General features: G+C 33.5%; 1 protein-coding gene across 9 annotated transcripts in view; it reads left to right on the forward strand.

The window, feature by feature from the left end:
* Nucleotides 1-19850, forward strand: part of LOC105224387 (polypeptide N-acetylgalactosaminyltransferase 5) — a 70770-nt gene that overhangs the window by 36905 nt on the left and 14015 nt on the right. For 6 of the 9 annotated variants that reach the window (XM_011202453.4, XM_049455403.1, XM_029549448.2 and 3 more), the window contains one exon: nucleotides 14432-16074. In XM_011202453.4, the coding sequence (XP_011200755.2) occupies nucleotides 15895-16074 (180 nt within the window). In that variant the 5' untranslated portion in view covers nucleotides 14432-15894. The remainder of the gene's footprint in view (nucleotides 1-14431; nucleotides 16075-19850) is intronic. The other 3 variants (XM_011202450.4, XM_011202451.4, XM_029549451.2) reach the window with 1 other exon arrangement.

Below are 19850 nucleotides of genomic sequence, written 5' to 3' on the forward strand. Positions count from 1 at the left end.
CTTCCAATCAATGAAATATCATGAAATTCTCACTGGACAATCGATAAAGATAGTAGATTCTAACGCACCAGTCGACATATGTATATGGCGCCACCAGGGGGCGCTAGATTCAAAAAGTCCTGTTTACTTTGGAACTCACCATGTATTCATAAAAAAAATAAAATAAAAAACTTTCTTCAAGGATTGTAAAATTTCAAATTGACATTAATCAAGGTTTGATTTTGAAATTCTTTAAAACAAATTTTTATTGCCCCTGAACCAAATAATACTATGTACCCAATGTGTAAATTAATATAAATATTTGCTTTTTACAAAATTTGTCCTCAAACGCTTGCACTTGTTTCAACTGATACACCAAATTTCAACCATGAACTAATAACAACTGTGCAAACATTCTGAAATAAATTTATTTATTTTGACTACCTATTTTCCTGCCATTCTACTTCTCTCCAATAAATATATGTATGTATAATAGCCTCGACACCAATTTTTCCATTTGAAGTGACTAAAATTGGGCTTGAATATATGCTAATAAATTCATTAGCTATATTATATTAACTCAATTTCGAACAATAATTTTATAATTACCTACAAATTTCTCAAATTTGTTAAAAGCACACATTTCGTTTGTCATTTGCAACACCGTGTTGCCTGTTGCCTGTTGCCAACACGGCGGAAATATTGCACGCAGCCATAAAATATATAATTTTTTATACCGGTATTTTCTGTAAAATTGTCCAAATGTGTCCAATTTATTGCCGAGTTAATTAAGTGGCTTATTTCAAGTAGTTTTTGTGGTTATTTGTTGGTGGTTGTTCAAAATGAAATTTAATAAACATATTTTAATGAATTTTGTTCCATGGCTAATTTTTAATATATTACACGCAATAAAGTAATATGAATTAAATGGTAAATTTAATTAGAGTATCTATATTTATATATATTTATATTTATAGCGTATGTTATCAAAATGCAAATGTAATTATTTATTTGTGCCGGCTGGCAAAGTTTTTATACCGGCTTCTATTGCGGTTGTGAGTAATAAAATTGTATTTACGGACAGTTCTTATAGCCAGACACCTCCCATAACCCCACAAATTTCATGAATACGACATTTTCATTCATATTTACACACAAAATCAATTCCTATAACCGGACATGAAAACGTTCCAATGACCGGACGCGGCACTAAAATTTCGTTCGAATTATCTCTGTTAAGCGGACAAGAAAAATATGTAGAGCCAGCTATGTCTATCCAATTTGTAGTTCGTTTTTTATCATTTTTTATAATTCTTATTAAAAATTTTTAAAGAACATTTCTTAAGAAAAATGATCACGGCAAACAAATTGACTTGAGCTGGCGCGTTCTGATTCGCTGTGGCTCACGGAAATTATCTTTATTCACTTCTATGTATATGGCATCGTCTCGCATTTATTAGTTCAATAGAAAGTTCTAAGTTGCAGCTTCTGACTCAAGAATTCATATTAAACACACGCCCTCATATGTGAACAGCTCTCATATCCGGACAAAACACCGATTATAAGGAATTTCTTTGTATATATTTGCTTAAATTCATACATACTTATATAACAAACATACGCTCAAGTACTAATTGTTCGCTATGACTCGCTAAGTACTCCTTAAATTACCAACATTCGTAGAACACAGAAATTTTATATTATGCTAGTAACGACCCTTAAAGTATTTTGGGACTCTAAATTTGTCATCCAAAGAACTGGGCCTGATGTCTTCAGTTTGGGGGATACTACAATATTTTAATATATATTCAAGCAAATTTTATGGATGCGGTCACAGTCTTTTTGAAGTGATACTTCGGACCTCTATCCAAACATTTTCTGTTCTTTTCGCTTAATTTATATTACTTTTTTTCTAGGTTAAGCCAATTCTTTTTCTACTATATAGGCACAACTTCGTCACCTCTTGTTCATGATATACCGAAGAATCCATTCGAAAATGGTTTAATAAATTCCATACAGCCCCCCGAATAGCCACGAATACGACGAATTCAATATTAGTACCAAAGAAACCATTGCGATTAACACTTTTAAGGAGTATCATGAGTTTCCTCAAGTAAAAAAAAATCTTTTTTCAACTATTTTTTTCTAAAAAATTAAAAATTTTATCCGTTTTTTTTATTATTACAAACATACACTATTAACGAAGAAATTCTGAAAGTTTTGGGAAAAAATATTTTAAACTCGGCCATTGCGACGGCATTTCCGGTGACTCCTCGGAAAAAGATGCGCTCGTTGGCATTATAACTCCTTACACGATCATCTAAAGTGAAAAATACATGTTTTAGTTAAAACCTTAACTTAGAACTTGGACGAAGGAAAAATACTGAAAATTAGATTTTTGGCAGATATTTTTACAAAAAAAATTTAATTTCAGTAAAAATTTTGCGACATTTTTTTTCAAATAGTTGTAATCGAAAAAAATCTTCGGTCCAAATCTTTAAGTAAAATTTAATGAAGATTGGTTGAGAAATCTTGCCCGACACAGTTTAGAGAAGTTAGTTCTCAACGCTGTCTCCGAAACTATTAGAAAATGTAATTTTGGCAGAAGTTTTTACGAAAAAATGGAAATTTTGGTAAAAAATTTAGAACATTATAATTTTTTAAATAGTTATAATTGAAAATAAATCCTTTACAGATCTTGTTAGTTAATTAAAATCGGTTAAATACTTCGCGAAAAATTTGGCAGCCGACTTTGAACGAAAGTTTCTGACTACAGTTTCGATAAAAATGTATTTGGAGTTTTAAGTGACTGACCTCGAGCGCGCAATTTTTCAAGTTTGTTTCTCCAAAACTCCTTACTCGGATAAACTTGTGCATTTGGGATAATATTCTGAAGACGTTATAGACTTAAATATTAAAAATTAAAAATAAATAAATTTTGTGACGTTGTGAAACCCTTAAGTTCATCGAGAGAGTTGATATCTTAGATATTTCAAAGAAACTTCGGGAATTTGGATATGAGAATGCTCTGTGCAAAGTGAGTGTCAGTCTAAAATCAAAGAAAGCGATATCACTAATTGCATGAAATGCGTGCGACTATACTATATACTATACATATTATAAAAATCTGGCGGCGGTGTTCTTTTTTGAGTTTTTGTGAATTTTGTTCAGTGATGCTAACGGATTTATTCAAAGTAAGCCTCCAACATATTTGTTGCGAACTCGTATTCAAGAAATGCACTTCGTAAAAAGCGGTCAGGGTTACATGTAACTTCTCCACCCAACAAAAATATGTATAGCAGCTTTATGACGAGCTCGCAAACGTTTGCAAAAATTTTCTTAGCGCTTAAATAAATCGTGAAACATACTTACTACATACAAATACTGTATAGAACGACTGCTTATCAGTGAAAGTGCGCTGTAAAGAAACTGAAATGAATAAAACTAAATGAACGCGCTTACAAAAAGCAACTGAAAAATATTAATTTAATGAAAAAAGTGCTGCAATGTGCCAGTGGAAGGTTGTTTATATACAAAACAGCAAATACTTTTATATATACAAACATACATTTTTATATACATAAATACAAGTATACATTTCTATATAGTACATATACTTGTCTGTATATTATACTCCAAACGGACATACATACATATTTCTGTGTTGTGTATAATGTGCGAATGTACACGACTTGTTTGTCGGCATGCGGACAAACGCCAAAGAAACAAACATAAATTGTCGGCAGTTACGAACATAATCAAAAGGCAGTAAAGAGCAACAATAAGAAAAAAGAAATTTTACTCAATTTAGCACTCAATTTGAGGCGCAATCAAAGTGTTATTCAATTGGCGGCGCAACGTGGATAAAACCAGTGCAAAGTATGCCGTACAAATAGTGTCATCAACATCGAAACGAAAGTGTAAAATGTAATTAATTTTAAATTAATTACTGATTTTGTTCGGTTTTCTCATTGAATTGCCATATTGTTTTTGTTATTTTGTTGCTGTCGCCACATTTATACAGTGTGTTTATCACAAATGTGTCTAAAGTGAAAACAGTTGTTGCAAACAACTAATTGATTGACTAACTGGCTGTGACAGAAATTCAATTTTAATTTTCACAAATTAACACCGACAGCGACAGCGACAAAATGGAGCACGCTGTGGGGAATGGCGCCGTTGAAAAACTTATATACATAACATATAGTTGCGCTTTTCTACTTTGTATATACATTGTGACAAAAAAGTATCCGGAAATTGTAAATAAAATGAAAAATATTTGATTATTCGTTAATGTTTATTTTGTCGCATTCAAGGTAATACCCACCAGATTATTACATCTGTTATTGCACTTATGCTAATGATTTTTCCCGTCATCGAAACACTGAAACTGACTAGCAGTTTTAGTTTAGGGAACTAGAAAAAATCAAATCAAAAATCAAAAAATCAAAAATCAAATTTGGTGAATACAGTGGTTGATCGATGGTATTTATTGCGTTTTTGGCTTTAAATTCGGTCACAATTGTGGCGCTCTTTGAAAAAAATTCAGCTTTATAGGGACGAGTCGAGCAAGACCGCGTTTCATACCCAAAATATCGATCAAAATCATTCGAACAGACTCGTGAGAGATGTCGACCTCTCTTTCCATATCTCTAGTACTTGTCTGATGATTTTCAAGCACCATATCCTTCACTTTTTCTTCAGTCGAAGAGATCGAAGATCGTCTAGAACTACACATATCTTCAGTGATCTCTTAACCACCTTTGAAGGCTTTGTACCACTCGCAGGCTTGTGTTTTTTGATAAAACTGTATCACCGTAAGCCTTTTCCAACATACGCAACGATTTCGCACTCGAAATTTTGTTAAAAATATGAAATTTGAGACAGATTCTTTGTTCGGTACTTTTATCCCCTATAAAAATTGCAACGCTCTACTGAGGTGTACCGATTTAAGCAGCTGCTGTAAGCAAACTAGTTGACAGATAACGCCCATATGTGGCATAGTACTTTAGGACAGTTCTACCAACTTAGCAAAATCCATTTTTTTGAAAAATCATTTACCCGGGGAATTAAACTACAATTTCCGTGTGCTTTTTTGTCACAATGTATACATATGTATTTGTAGCGTTGCAATTGCACAACATTGTAAGTTTCGCAATTCAGTGTGCTTGATATTCGATATCGTCCGGTCAGGCTGCGTTCGTGGCGTTAATAAATTCCCGCCATTCAATGCTTATCAATCGCTAAACGCCCACACATGCTTGTTAGCAGTAAACACTTATGTTTTTTATTAAGAATATAGCAATAAACAAAACTAAATATAGCGCGTGTACCTGTACATAACTGAAACGCCTATTTTCTGCCGCTTGCAATGGTTCCACAGCTTTAAAGCAGTGTCCCCCCTCAAGTTCAAGGGCCTCGATAATACAGGCACAATTGAGCTTATTAAGATCAGAGAGACATATTTTGTTTATTTATACGTACATATGTATGTATGTATGTGTTGATACTTTTGGTTATCGATATTTTTGTAGTAAATACTTGAAATTATCGATATTTTTTTTTAAGGATAAAGTGAGCTCATCAGAATTGAATTTTTATACAGTTATTTTAAATTTAAATAGCAAAATTTTTTAAACTCCTGCAACATGTTGCTATAGATTATAACAGTGTTGATCACCTAACGGTTATTTGTAACACCTAACACCATACGCTACATAACTTCCTATATAACATTTTTGGTGATAAAGATATATAATTGAAACTAGGAGAGAACCTATTCCTGATAATAATACAATATGTCTATATGTCAAAAACGGATTGAATTAGGTCAATATTGTTCTCAATGAAAATTTCAAATAGTTGTAATCGAAAAAAACTCTTTGCCCAAGTCTATAAGAATTTATCTCAAAGACCTGTGTAAAATGTCATAAAGATCGATTGAGTAGTTCTCGAGAAATCTTGCCAACCGACTTTAAAACCACAGTTTCGAGAAAAACGCGTTTAAAGACGGTGCACTAGCCTCGCTGTATCTTCAAAACTATTACTCGGATCTACTTGAAAACCCAGGACAAAATTTTAGAGGTATTGTAGAATTTAGCAAGACAATAAAAATATTAAATTTTTGAAACCCATAAACCCATGTAACCCCTTAAATAATATAAATACTTTGAAAATATTTTTTTTCGGCAAGTTTGACTAGAAACCATAAATAGATGCGAAATTCTATCCAGAAGTGGTGTTCTATCAAAATAATTATCTAACATATATCGCATGTTTCGCGATTCATTCTATATCGTTAATCGTTATCAACATAAATCGATACATGCTAGTGTACCATCCCCAAATAATATACAAGTATATGTACCATTTAGAACACATTTCATTTCTTATTAGGTATTCAGCTTGCTACACAGCATCTCTGCAGTCAATCACAGCATTCGCTAGTCTGTCGCATGGCTCGAGGCAACTGCCAATTTAATTTAGTTACAATAGCGCGATCATAAAAAATAATTTAACTGCCACCATTGAAAACAATATTTCTTCATTTAATGATAGAAAATGCTGTAATTGCATTTTACGATTGTAATTCGTTTTATTCACTCAATTTTCGTTCAATACCAGTTAGTTTTGTAAAATGTGGTATCGTATTGTATATATTGGGTAGTTTTTTGGTGGAGGATATGAAGAGTTAAACTGTCAATTAATCATGTAATACCGGATATTGTGCCCAAATAATTCAATCAATGAATTCCGCATTTGTTAGTGTATATGTATAATGTGCTTAGGCTGCAGTCTGACTAGTTGTGTCGTTCCATTAGGTAAAAATTATACGCGTTATCAAAAATGTCAGAATTTTTTCAATATATACTCTGTAAACTTAAAGTTTCCTTTTTAATATAAACTCTAAACTTTATTTTATAAATTTTAAGTTTTTCCAACATTTCGCCAACTTATATTCATAGAAAAATATATACTTCCATAAGCATATGCTGGCTCTCGTAGTGAACCAAGCAGTTGCTGTCACCGTTAAAATTAAGTATCCATTTTAAAACAATACCTGCAATCAATCAAAATACAGCAATCAACTGTCAATTCGACCGCAATCGATTGAGCCGAGTCGAGTATTGTAATGGTTCTCTTGTGGCATGTAACAAATGACAGTTTCAAGCCACTATATTTTCATCATAAATCATTGTAACCAAATGCAAAAAATGCTACATATACAAGAAACACACAGATATGTATGTATATGCACATTTTTTATTACGGTTTGAAGTGCGAAAAAAATATAGAAATGTTAATAAATCTGTATTTCATTGCTTTCAAACTTTTTGTGGGCAATCAGTTAACACTCGGTTATTTTAACTGCAATACTCTTAAAATTGATCAAATTAAAAAAAAAATTCGAATAAATCTAGTTAGCATACTCAATGATATATGTATTATTTGAGAAATTAATAGACATTTTAGAGCTGGAGTACCATATTTTTATTAAACTCGGAATTAGTTTCTTTTCGTTTTTTATATAATGTATCGTCAACTTAATTGCAAAACAGTGTATTTGCTGTTTGGGTAGTCGAAAAAGTCTTTTCGTATTTTGTCAATAGATGATATTGCAGTCATATATCTCCAGTGCTACCAATCGCATTGTGTCATATCATACAGTGTTGATGAGATTTTAAGTTTCATTTAACCAAAAAAAAAAATTAAATTCGGGGAAGTTGAAAAAAAGTTACAGCTGTTCAAAAATGAGTGAAAATAATGAAGAAATTCGCTATATTTTGAAATTTTTGTATAAAAAGGGAAGAATGACACGCAAGCCACCAATGAAATTTGTGAAGTTTACAGAACCGATGCTGTAACGTGTAGCACAACAATGGTTCGTTCGCTTCTGTTCTGGAAATTTCGATTTACACTGATGAAAGTTTTACACTGATGGAATAATGTCTCTAGCTGGAAAAATGACAAAAAGTGGTTGATCAAAATGGTACATATTTGTTTAAATATTTATTGGTATAAATATAAAAAAAATATATTGAAATTTGATTAGAAATACGAAAAGACTTTTTCGACTACTCAATATAATAACCAATATATAACCATTTTATAACCAAAACTTAAATTTTCTTTCAATATGAGTGGTAACGTTTTTTTTTGCCTGTAAACTTATGAAAAGTAAGGTTACGTTATTTTGCATTTTAGGTGACGATATGTATGTATGTATGAGTAGATACATCGCGTATATGCGAAATCATCAACTATTTCTTAGCGAAAACTAAAAACTATTTTAATACCTGCCTGCCGTTTTGATCACGTTTCAAGCTGCACCCAGTTAAGGCTAGCATTCCTTAAAATAAGCATTGAAAGAATCATAAACTATTTAAGCTCAAAAAGGGTTAATAACCAGTTTATCGATCCACAGCAAATTATTTCAATTCCGAGAACATCCTAAAAAGTTGTTGGAATCTATAAAATAAATATATTATTGCAAAGTCAAAGAATTTGTGGCATTTTTGCCGTTATGAGCTTGATTTTTGCACACAAGTAAAAAAAAACACACACACATACATAAATAAAGCAATGCGAGCGAAGCATCGGAGCTTATTTGGATCGACTCGCATTTCAACGCATTCACAATTTTTCGCATCCAACTGCTGGCAGCTGTTAACTGCCGGTTGCTAACAGCTACTAGCTGCGGTACAAACGCAAAAGTGACCATTGGATTGTGAGTTTTGAGTTTATAAAACGATCCAATGAAATGCAATGTAAATTAAGCTGTTGCGAATTCACTCGCCTTTAGCCGCTGCTGGGGTTGTAAGTAAGAGTATTAAAAATTTTTTATGTATGCTTGCCAATGCTGGTGCGTAAATACTCGTGCCATAAGAATTTCATTCATGTCGGTGTTTGCTTAAAACTGCAAACGTTTATTTTATGAGGCGGTATGGTGTGGTTGTGATGGTGCTTAAAAATATTTTTGGATATTTGGTATTTTGATGCTGTCGAAAATTCCTCAATTTCGCATTTCCTATAATAAAAAATATTTTGTTTTCTTTTGTTTTTTTTTTATTTTTATTAATAAAAATGTTTCACTGCTGATATACGAAACTTTGTTACTATGAATGTATGGTACAACTTTTCTCACAGAAGGTATTTATTATCATTACGGCAGATAGTATAATAAACCCGTGCTATATTCATATTTTTATAAACCACGCCGTGAGTAGTTGTATGCAAAATTTAAGGCAAGGTTTCTTGTCAATTTAAAAAAAAAAAGTTCTTAAAAAAAAAAATTAAAATTGCTGAAAAAAATGTTTTGATTAGGAAATAACATACCCTACTAAACTATTTTCAGTATTAATGGAAATATTTTTTTGTATAAAAAAACAGCCTTTTTCCAATAATTTTTTCTCATATAAAAAAAAATATTTTTTTTAGAATTTTTAATTGTTACAAACATACTCTATTAATACAGAAGTTCTGAAATTTTTGGAAAAAATATTTTAATTTCGGCCATTGCGACGCCATTTCGGGTGACCCCTCGGAAAATAAATGCGCCTGCGTTGGCGGGATAACTCCTTACAGGATCATCTAAAGTGAAAAACTACGTGTTTCAGTCAAAACCTTAACTTGGAACTTGGGCGAAGGAATCTGAAAATTGGATTTTGGCAGACATTTTTACAAAAAAAATGAAAATTTCGCGATTATTTTTTCAAATAGTTGTAATCGAAAAAAATCTGTCGTCCAAGCCTTTAAAAATTGTATCTCAAAGACCCGTGTCTCGAAAATGTGTTTTGAAGTCGGTTGGCAAGATTTCTCAAGAACTACTTGCCAACCGATCTTCATAAAAGACAGTTTCGAGATAAAATTCTTAAAGACAGCGATTACAACCATTAAAAAAAATCGTGAAAGCCCAAAATCCAATTTCCAGCTCCTTCATCCAAGTTCTAAGAGTTTTATCTAAAACACGTATTTTCACTTAGATGATATTGTAAGGAGTTTTAGAGTGCATCTTTTCCGAGGGATAACCGGAAAAAATTGTTGAAAAAAAAATCGATTTTTGAAACCCGTAAACCCATAAAACCGTTAACTTTAGAAACAAACAAATTTGGTTTTTTGTTGCTTTAATTTGATTAATATTAACTTTAATAATATATATAAGTCCACACAGCAAACAATTTAAAGCAAGTACAAAATTGTGTAATTTCTGAAAACCTTATATAGACATACATTCCTACATTCGGTTATATTATAGATACTATAAATTTAAAACAAAGCCCCTTAAGCCTTTGTAAAAAAAACCACGCCGTCATAAAAAATATTTACATGCGCTATGTAGATTTTTGAATAATAAATTCCAAAAAATCAAATTTTGTCACTTTTTTTTAAACTTTTTAGAACATTTTTCCGTCTGTTCAACGTGGCGTATGAGTGATTTTCATATTCAAATATGCATGAATAATTGAAGCGGAAGCAAAGTCTGTCAAATTTATTGTAAAAATATTCTTTTAAATTGTTCGCAAAGCGCGCATTTAACCGAAATCACACTAAAATATTTTGTAACGTTAAATTTGTGTATATGCATATACTTTTAATGCTGTCTTTTTACTACTCATTTCCCAGTCGATCATTTAGTAATGAGTCGTGTGTGTAAATACAGCATATAATATGCGTTTAATTAATTCCGAAATCACTTTGGCAAAAAGTTGCAATTTTTCACCCGCTCGCAATGAAAATAGCATGAATTGTATGCCGCGCCAGCAGAGCTTTAAGCATTGGCTACATTTTGTTCATGTTACACATTTTGTCTGCGCCAACAGCAAAACAGTTGCTACAACAATTGCAGATACAAAACGCCAAAATCAAATGCCGGAGTCATCAGCCGGCCGTACAACGAGTTTAACAGTTCAAACAGGAGAAAAACAAAAACAAAAACAAAAAAACAATGCGAAAAACGAATGCCAGCAACGGCAGCAGTGAAACAATTTCCATTGCATGATTAACCGTTGCCAATGGCGGCATGTGTGTGTGGAGCGCAGCCATACTCACAAAGGCCAAACACTTTGCACACACACCAATACCAATTAATGTCTACTCGGGTGTACATTGCGAATAAATGCTATTTAACGGTATTTATTTGCCATGAAAGTTAATTTATTTACAAATTACAATAAAACAAACAACAATAAGCATAACATTACTCTTACTGACAAGTTAAGCCACAGCAACGGAGTGGAGCAGCAGCGTCAGCGTTAAGGCCATAATAAGCAAGCAAGCAACACATCTGTATTTACCATTTAATCCATGGCAAAACAAAGGCGAATAGATAAATAGGTGCATGTGTTGGCCTATGTGGCTGGACTGCATATTTCTCACTGGAAACCCGTTTCTGCGGGCAAAAACCAGTTCGCAGCCATAAGAAATTCCACAGAAGTGAGACGACATTTGCTCTGTTGCTGCAGCGACGCACCTTTTTCAATAGCACACCCCGAGCACCCGGGCGGAAATCTTTTGATGTAACACTTAGTTGAGATTTGATAATAAGTATTATATGACAATGATCGTAATTTATTACGAGAGGAAATAACTGCAAGTAAAGTAACAGTATTTTGTCACAATAGCTATTAATATCTACAACCTTCGAAAAATACTTGAAGTTCCATAAAATAGACTGAATGAGTACCTTTAACATATTTCAAAAATAATCATAAAAGAAAACCCTTTGAAATGTTACGGGGTGTGGCAATCAAAATAGACGAATTTTGGCAACTAAAAACTACTCTATAAATTTTTTAATAATTTTTACTAAATATTTTAAATATTTTAGGCATACAAAATAAAATTTAAAAACAAATCACTGTTGCAGTAATTCCGATCTTCTCCGTGGGAGAAACATAAAAAAATTCTTCATTGTCTGATATTGCCCGTTCAATGGAGTAAAAATGAAAAATAACTTCGTCGGTGTTTTAAAAAAGTTGAAATATGCCGAACTTTTCGGTCGTAGAAGGCTGTAACTCAAAAACTGTCTGAGATATTCACTTAAAACTTTAAGTATAAAATGTTCAAGTTATTTTTATTGAAAATTGCCGAAGAAACCATTTCAATATTTCTCCACTCCTTTATTATTAAAAAAGTTATTTCCCAAAACAAAAGTTGCAATCATAATTTTATAATAGCAACCATCAGTTTTTCGCAGCTTTCAGCATAGCTGTTTAAAATATAACGCGGATATTATTTCTGTTTCACTAAGAAAAATTAAAAAAAAGGAACTACAATCACCAGCTATGAGTAATTCATGGAAGTGAACTCAAATATGCAAATTTTATTTTTTCGTATTTTGTTTTGCTTGTGTTCAGTTTTTTGGATTTTTTTTTTTGTGTTAAATTCGAATTAATTACCTTGAATGAATTATTTACTTAGAAATGATATTAAGCTCTGCCACAAATTTAAGAGGTTATATGGGTTTTGTCGGGTAAAAAACAGCCTTTTTTCTACAAGTTTTTTCTCATATAAAAAATATTATTTTAGAATTTTTAATTGTTACAAACATACACTATTAACAAAGAAATTCCGAACATTTTGGAAAAAACAAATATTTTAAACTCGGCCATTGCGAAGTTATTTCCGGTGACCCCGCAGAAAAAAGATGCGCCCGCGTTGGCAGGATAACTCCTTATAGGATCATCTAAAGTAAAAATAATACGTGTTTTGGTTAAAAACTTAACTTAGAACATGGATGAAGGAAAAAAACTGAAAATGGAATTTTTGGCAGACATTTTTACAAAAAAATTTAAATTTCAGTGAAAATTTCCCGACATTTTTTTTCAAATAACCGAAAAAAAATCCTTCATCCAAGAATTTTATCTCAAAGACCTGTGTAAAATTCCATGATGATCGGTTGAGTAGTTCTCGAGAAATCTTGCCACCGACCGCAAACGCACAATTTCGGGAAGAATGCGTTTAAAGACGGCGCACTCAGCCCAACTAGCCTCGGGAGCACAAGTATCTCCGAAAATAATACTCAGATCAACTTAAAGATTTAGGACAATATTCTATAGGTATTGTAAAATTTAATAAGGCAATAAAAAAAATCGATTTTTAGAAACCAATAAATCCATGTAACCCCTTAAGTAAATTTTTGCGTTGCGGAAAAGAGTAAGAAATGTTAATTTCATATAACTCATATTTAGATAAAAAAAAAATCAGTTATAATTAAAATTCAGTTATAAAAAGTTGTGTCGATAGCAATTTGTCAAAAGTGTTTTAACTCATATTGTCAAAATCAGCTGTTTGACTTTGTTTTTATGATTCTAGAATGGAATTTTCAGACATTCTTGTCAATCAATATATTTTTTTGAATGGTAACTGCATACAAATAGTTCCTAAACCACCCAAAATCATCAAAATCTAGACAAGAAATTCATGCGAAAAAGATCAAAAAGTTAATTTGACTTTCTGGATTAAAAAATATTTTCCTAAGTTATCTCAAGTGACAGCCTTATATACTTAGCATATCCACAATTATTGTAAGTAAGTAATTAAATCTTTATTTATAGCTTGTTTGATTCATAAAGAGAGAACGAGAAAGATAGAGTGACATGCCAATCCCATGAATCTGTTTAAATTTATTAATTTCATTCCTTTTTTCATAATGCAAAGAAATTTCATCTCCTATGAGAAGTTAGAATAGTCAATACTTTATTATTGGTTCTTAGAACAAAGCTGAATCCTAAACAAAAGATCGAAATCAGAAGAGATAATAAAGAAATAGTATTAATATTTTGCATAAATATTTAATAATGTTTTATCTTATCTGTCAATATACATAGATATATATGCTAAGTAACCTGTTGATTGGTTAATGCTTTTTAACCAGTTGATTGGCTTTTGTTTATTATTTCTACCAATTTGTATCATATGTAGTATGTACATATGTACATACCATACCATACATACACACATGTATACATACATACATATGTACATACACGCGTTACGTTACGCTTTATCTATTGGAGTTGTAAGTAACTTCAGTTGTTGACAACAAAACTGAAAATGATTAATGACTTCAACGTTGAGCTATTGTGTTAATGAGCTGTTAAAAATACATACATACATATCTGTTATTTAATAAGCTTTCAATTTCGTTGACATTTTTGCAAAAACAACCTGACGATTTACAAGAAAATAGATCAAGTTCAAATACTGCCGCCTACGTTTTGAATTTCTGAAGGCCGTAGAGCGTTGTTAGGAAATCATTTCACCTGTTATGAACATACATATGTAGACAAACATTCATACATACATACATATGTAGACAAACATACATACATACATACATACATATGTAGGCAAACATATGTACATACATACTATTTACATGACATTTATATACCGCTGCCTGCACACCCATTCATTAATGTTTTTATTCACATTGTTTTTTCTTTTCCAGTTGAGCGAGACGACTGCGCGTTTCAAGGCCTGCCAACAACAGCAAACGATCTACATTGCGGATTGAAAATATTATTGGTCATTTGCATTTTAATACGCCGTCACGTTAATACAAGCAACTGTTTCACGCTCGATAAGAACGAGAGGAATACGACGAAAGAGGCACAAAGTATGCTGCAAATATTGAAGAAGTTGGTAAAAGCGAACCAGTAGATCTGTGCGCGTAAATAAACCGAACAAATATATAAAATCAACTAAAACAAAAGAAAAAGAAAATAAAAAAAACTTGTAAAGAAACCGTTCAACATTTGCTCGTATTACCCATTGACCAAGAGACCTACTGATGTGGCCAACTTGTGCGCACAGCTGATCGACGACGCGGTAAACAGTGAGCGCTGTATGACGTCAGTAATTCATAGTAGCTGTAGTGCATGAAAAATAATAAATATTTTAAAATATTCACTAAACGGGCTAATAGACGGTGTAGTAAAAATACAATAATACACTTACATACAATCGAAAATATGATTAGAAAACATAAAAACTATTAAAGCAACAATAATCCGCCGTCAACGATCGTCGCTCACCGTTCGCCAGCGTGTTCAAGGCGCTAAAACGCCACGCAAACGAAATATTCCCATGCGCTTTTTATACAAAAACAATAACAATAAAATAAAACCAAACATAAACAATCCAAATACACACAATAAATCAGCGATGAGCGTAAATTTTAATTTGTAGCAACCATAAAAAGCAAATTCATCAGAAAAAAAAACACACACACTCGAATGTCACAGCCAAAAAGCACTGAGCTCAATTTCCAAGAAGGCGACGATAACACCCGAAATAGAAATTAATTAAAATTGAATTTTGCCAACAATTTAGAAGCGTTAACAAAGTACTGTTATCTCAAACCGGAAGAATTCTGCATATCTACATTTGGCACGCTGATAGTGTTAGCAGCGCTGCGCCAGCCATTCCCACACAAAGCAACAACGGTCTCAAAGCGCAAACGGCAGTCTGCAACTAGCAGGCCTCTGAGCCATATACACACCCACAAGTCGTCACCTCCACCACCGGAAAGCATGTCACAAGTGCCAACGCAATTTAAACTCATCCTCACCGTGCCGCCGTCAAGTTGAATGCCAACATCTGTGTGTTCAACAATAATACACCATCATAATTTATAAAATACTCACCATAATTTGTTGCTAAAAACCCAAGTTGTTTGTTGTTTCTACACGCGTATCTTTTTTTCCTCGTTTTAGTTCATAATTTGATTGGTGATGTGGTGCTCATAAATTTAATCAACTATTTTAAGCTGTTACGATTAGCGTTTAAGTGCAATTCAAAGGAGTAGAGCAGAGAGAGCAAAAGTAATTTAAACAAAAACACAAACTCATTTTACACAAACATCAATTCAAATTGCATACCCGCACATACACATACATACATTTGCGCAATATGTCCGCCATGAATTTTACACGTAAACTGCGCGGTCGCATGCGCTCCAATACCTGCCGCATCGTTTTGCTCACCTCCTTGGTGTGGGTGATTGTGGATTTTGTGCTAATCGCCCGCTATTCGGATTGCATTGGACGCGACGGTTGGCGGTGTAAGCGACCCGGGGAGTATGATGTGGAGGTGAGTTGAAAGTTGATTTCATTTTGAAAATAGTAATGTGACATATTAGCTCCATATGTGAGGAATATATTAGTGGCATTATTATGTATATATGTATGTATATATATGAAGTATCTTGAAGAGTGGCGCACTACTTCGCGTCGTCGTATGGTGAATGTAGGAACACTTCAATTTATAAAATCTCGTATATGTAGTTACTGTAAGACTTATTACTCGGCTTGTGAAATTATATTATAAGCCATTTTGGAAAATGTATTTTCTAATTCGAATTTCTTAAGTTATGTATATACATACATATGTATATGTATATATAAAATTCATTATTACGTGGGCAAAAAATAGTAAGACTGTGGTCATAATTTTAAAATTCTTAATTTATTCTTCAAAATCTATGTCGTATCCCTTAAAGTGATCCCCTGGCCCCAATACATTCCTGCCAACATTTTTTCTAATCCTCGAAACAGTTGTTAAAGTCAATTTCCGGAATGGTCTTCAATGCGCATAGTGAGTCACGTTTAATGTCTTCAATTGACTTAAAACCCAGAAGTCACACGAAGCTATATCAGGTGAATGGCGAAATATTTACGAAGAATCAATGTGTTATGCGACGGTATTGTGGTGCAAAAACCAAGAGCTGTCCGGCCTCTTTTTACGAACAGTGCATACTACGTCAGAAGGAATGCGGAGTGCACCATACCTCGATAATCGAAGAAAACTGTCGGCATTTTGACATCTTGATTTTTGACGTTATTTTCTCGGCTTAGGTTCACATTTCCACGACATTCCGACGATTGATCGTTTACTTCCGGTTCGTAAGCATATTTCCCACACTCAGATGATTTTCATATGAAAATACGGATCATTTTCAAGTTGTTGCTTAAGCCGATTCACGAAGATATGACGATTCTGGTGGTCAAGCGGTTTTAGTTCTTGCGTCAATCTGATATTGTAAAGATGTAGGCCAAAATCTTCCCGCGAACTTTGCCACAACGACGTCACAGGGATGCCTCACGCTTGAGAACGACGTGTGGGAGACTGATTTTGGCCTTACTCAATTAGTTATTATATATAAGCAATATGCTTAGCTGTGTTCGTTTCACCAAGCGTTAGAGAGTAGCGAATCGAATTACTCCCCTTTAGTGGAGAAATGCTTCTTTTCAGGCCAAAAAAAGACATTTTAGTAATCCTTTAGTATCAAACGACGTCAATGCTTTGAATTTCTATAAAAAGGAAATTACTTATTTTTTAAGATTTATTTTTTGAAAGTCAACAAAAAAGTTTTTGGGTTTCCTATAATTCTTATTTTTCAAGTCCTATGTTTTTAAAGACAACAACAGACGTTTTGGAATTGCATTTTTGTCAGTACTTTGTTATTTTAGCCATACCTTTAACACTGGTTAAAAATCAGTAAAACCAAACACTAAACCCTTCCTCTGCTTCTGTTCGGCTTTATCTAGGACTCAGTTTAAATAACTATGAGCTTCGCAGCTTAAGGAATTGGGTGAAGGATTAGAACTAGATATCAAGCATATATTAAACTTCACAATTTAAATTTTTCAAAAACAAATCTAAAAACAAAAAATTCTCTAAATAAAAAATTTCCGAATAAATTGACTTTGAAAGCTTATTGTATTAACTTGCATATCCTTTCTCTTATATTAACTGTGTAGTATATACAAATGTAGCGTGCTAATTAGTTTCCATTAATTATTTAGTAAAAAAAGTTATTAACCGCGCACACAGGTCGTGCCGCAAAGCACATAAATTTAGCAAAAGTTTGAAATTATAACGAAACGAAATTACTTTTGTTTTAATTAAATGACATACTATTTTACTCTGCAATATTGCACCCCTATGCAGATAACTACATATGTACATACTTATATATGCGTGAGTGTACCTGCAAGCATATATTTGTGCTGATGAATGTGTTCGCAGCTTAAAAGTTAAATGCAGTAAGACCATAAAGTTCGCAGCTAAAATACAGGGAAATATTTGCCCGCGCGGATACAAATTTGCGTTTGGCCATGCATACATACTTACATATGTATATGTATGTCTGTATGTATGTACATATGTACATATGTTTGTATGTGTATTTCGTCGTGCTTGCTCATAACTTTTAGTTGCCATTGTTGTTGGATGCTGATGCGCCAACACTTCTGCCACATATAATGAAGTTGTTGTTGCTGCGACTATTGTTATTGTCCCGAAGAGACACCGGCTCTGGAGTATAACATTTTAATTAACACGTCGTGAGCGGCATTGTCGACGTTGTTGTTGATCCACAGTTACATTTCTCCTTGCTGCTATTGTTGTTGTTATTGTTGCTGCGGTGCTCCACTCTTCCTTCTTGTTGTTATTATTGCTACGCTGCTACACTCTTCCTTGTTGTTGTTATTGTTGCTGCGCTACTTTTCTCCTCATTGTTTTTGTTGTTGCTACTGCGGTGCTCCACTCCTTGTTGTTGTTGTTTTAGTGTGCTGCTCCACTACTCCTTGTTGTTGTTATTGTTATCATTTCTCCGAGCTGGTCATTTGTGGCGCGTCGGCCATCCGTTGTTATAATTATTATTGTTTTGTTGTAATTGCCAGCGCTTGTTGTTGTATGCGTCCACATGTGTGTAAGTATGTATGTATGCGTGTTTGCTGTTGTTGTTGCAGCCAGTCAACCAACCGGCATTGCAATTAATTACGCAATAAATCTTGCCTTAAATCAGAATTACAGTGTTGAACTTGGCTTGTGGCACGAACCAGCAGCAGACACAACATAACGCAACCTAACGCATTGCTCCCAATGTTGTTGTTGCCTTTGCGCACACGCATACGCACACGCTCAGCAATGAGGCACACAAAAAATGGTAGCCCATACAGCTTTGCCGGTCCGACGTTGTCTTGCAAACCGCTTTAGCAGCTGCCTGACGTGCTTCATTGGCTTTTGTCGACTGCTCGACTGCATTTTGCTCCGCTTTGCTCTGCCAGAGCTGAGGCTGTCCATTCATGAGTTCACATATCGCAACCCTGCGCCTCTCTGTCTGCCACAGAAATGTTTGTTGGCTGCATTTCACATACATTTGTATATTCATACATGTATTTATGGAAGTATGTATGTATGTGTGGTATATTAGTTGTGACTGTAGGCCGCTCGGCTGCTCTGCTTGTTGCTGTCGTCACTGACACCAACAACATTAGCAAAGTCACTGCCGACAAGGAGGGTTTTTGTTACAAACGGCATATGACCAACGATGACAGAATGGCTAACATACATATGTACATGCACACACAATTCCTACGTTCTTTCATACGCAATAACAATCATAACACATATGTATGTATATACATATATGTATATGTATGTATGTGTGTGAATATGAGTGCTTACTCGCGCTATAAATATTGTAGTATTTTCATTACAAAAACGTTATTTGTTGCATGCCACCGGTCCGTGCTTTTTTGTCGGCGTTCTTTAAGCGAACTGTGTGTAGTTGCGAATGAAAAATAATATAATTATATCCTGAACAGGGCATATTAAGTTTGCTACGAAGTTTGTAACAGCTAGAAGTAGCGTCGGAGACCCCATAAAGTATATATTTAAATCATCAGTATGTTGAACTGAGTCAATACATACTTACACACATGTATACGTACTAGTCCCTCAGTTATTAACATATCGTTTTGAAATTTTGCAAACGTCATTTTCTCTTCATGAAGCTGCTCATTTGTCGGAACTGCCGATATCGCACCACTATAACATATAGCTGCCATACAAACTGAATG

Source organism: Bactrocera dorsalis, chromosome 1 (genome assembly GCF_023373825.1).
Source record: "Bactrocera dorsalis isolate Fly_Bdor chromosome 1, ASM2337382v1, whole genome shotgun sequence".
Taxonomy (NCBI): domain Eukaryota; kingdom Metazoa; phylum Arthropoda; class Insecta; order Diptera; family Tephritidae; genus Bactrocera; species Bactrocera dorsalis.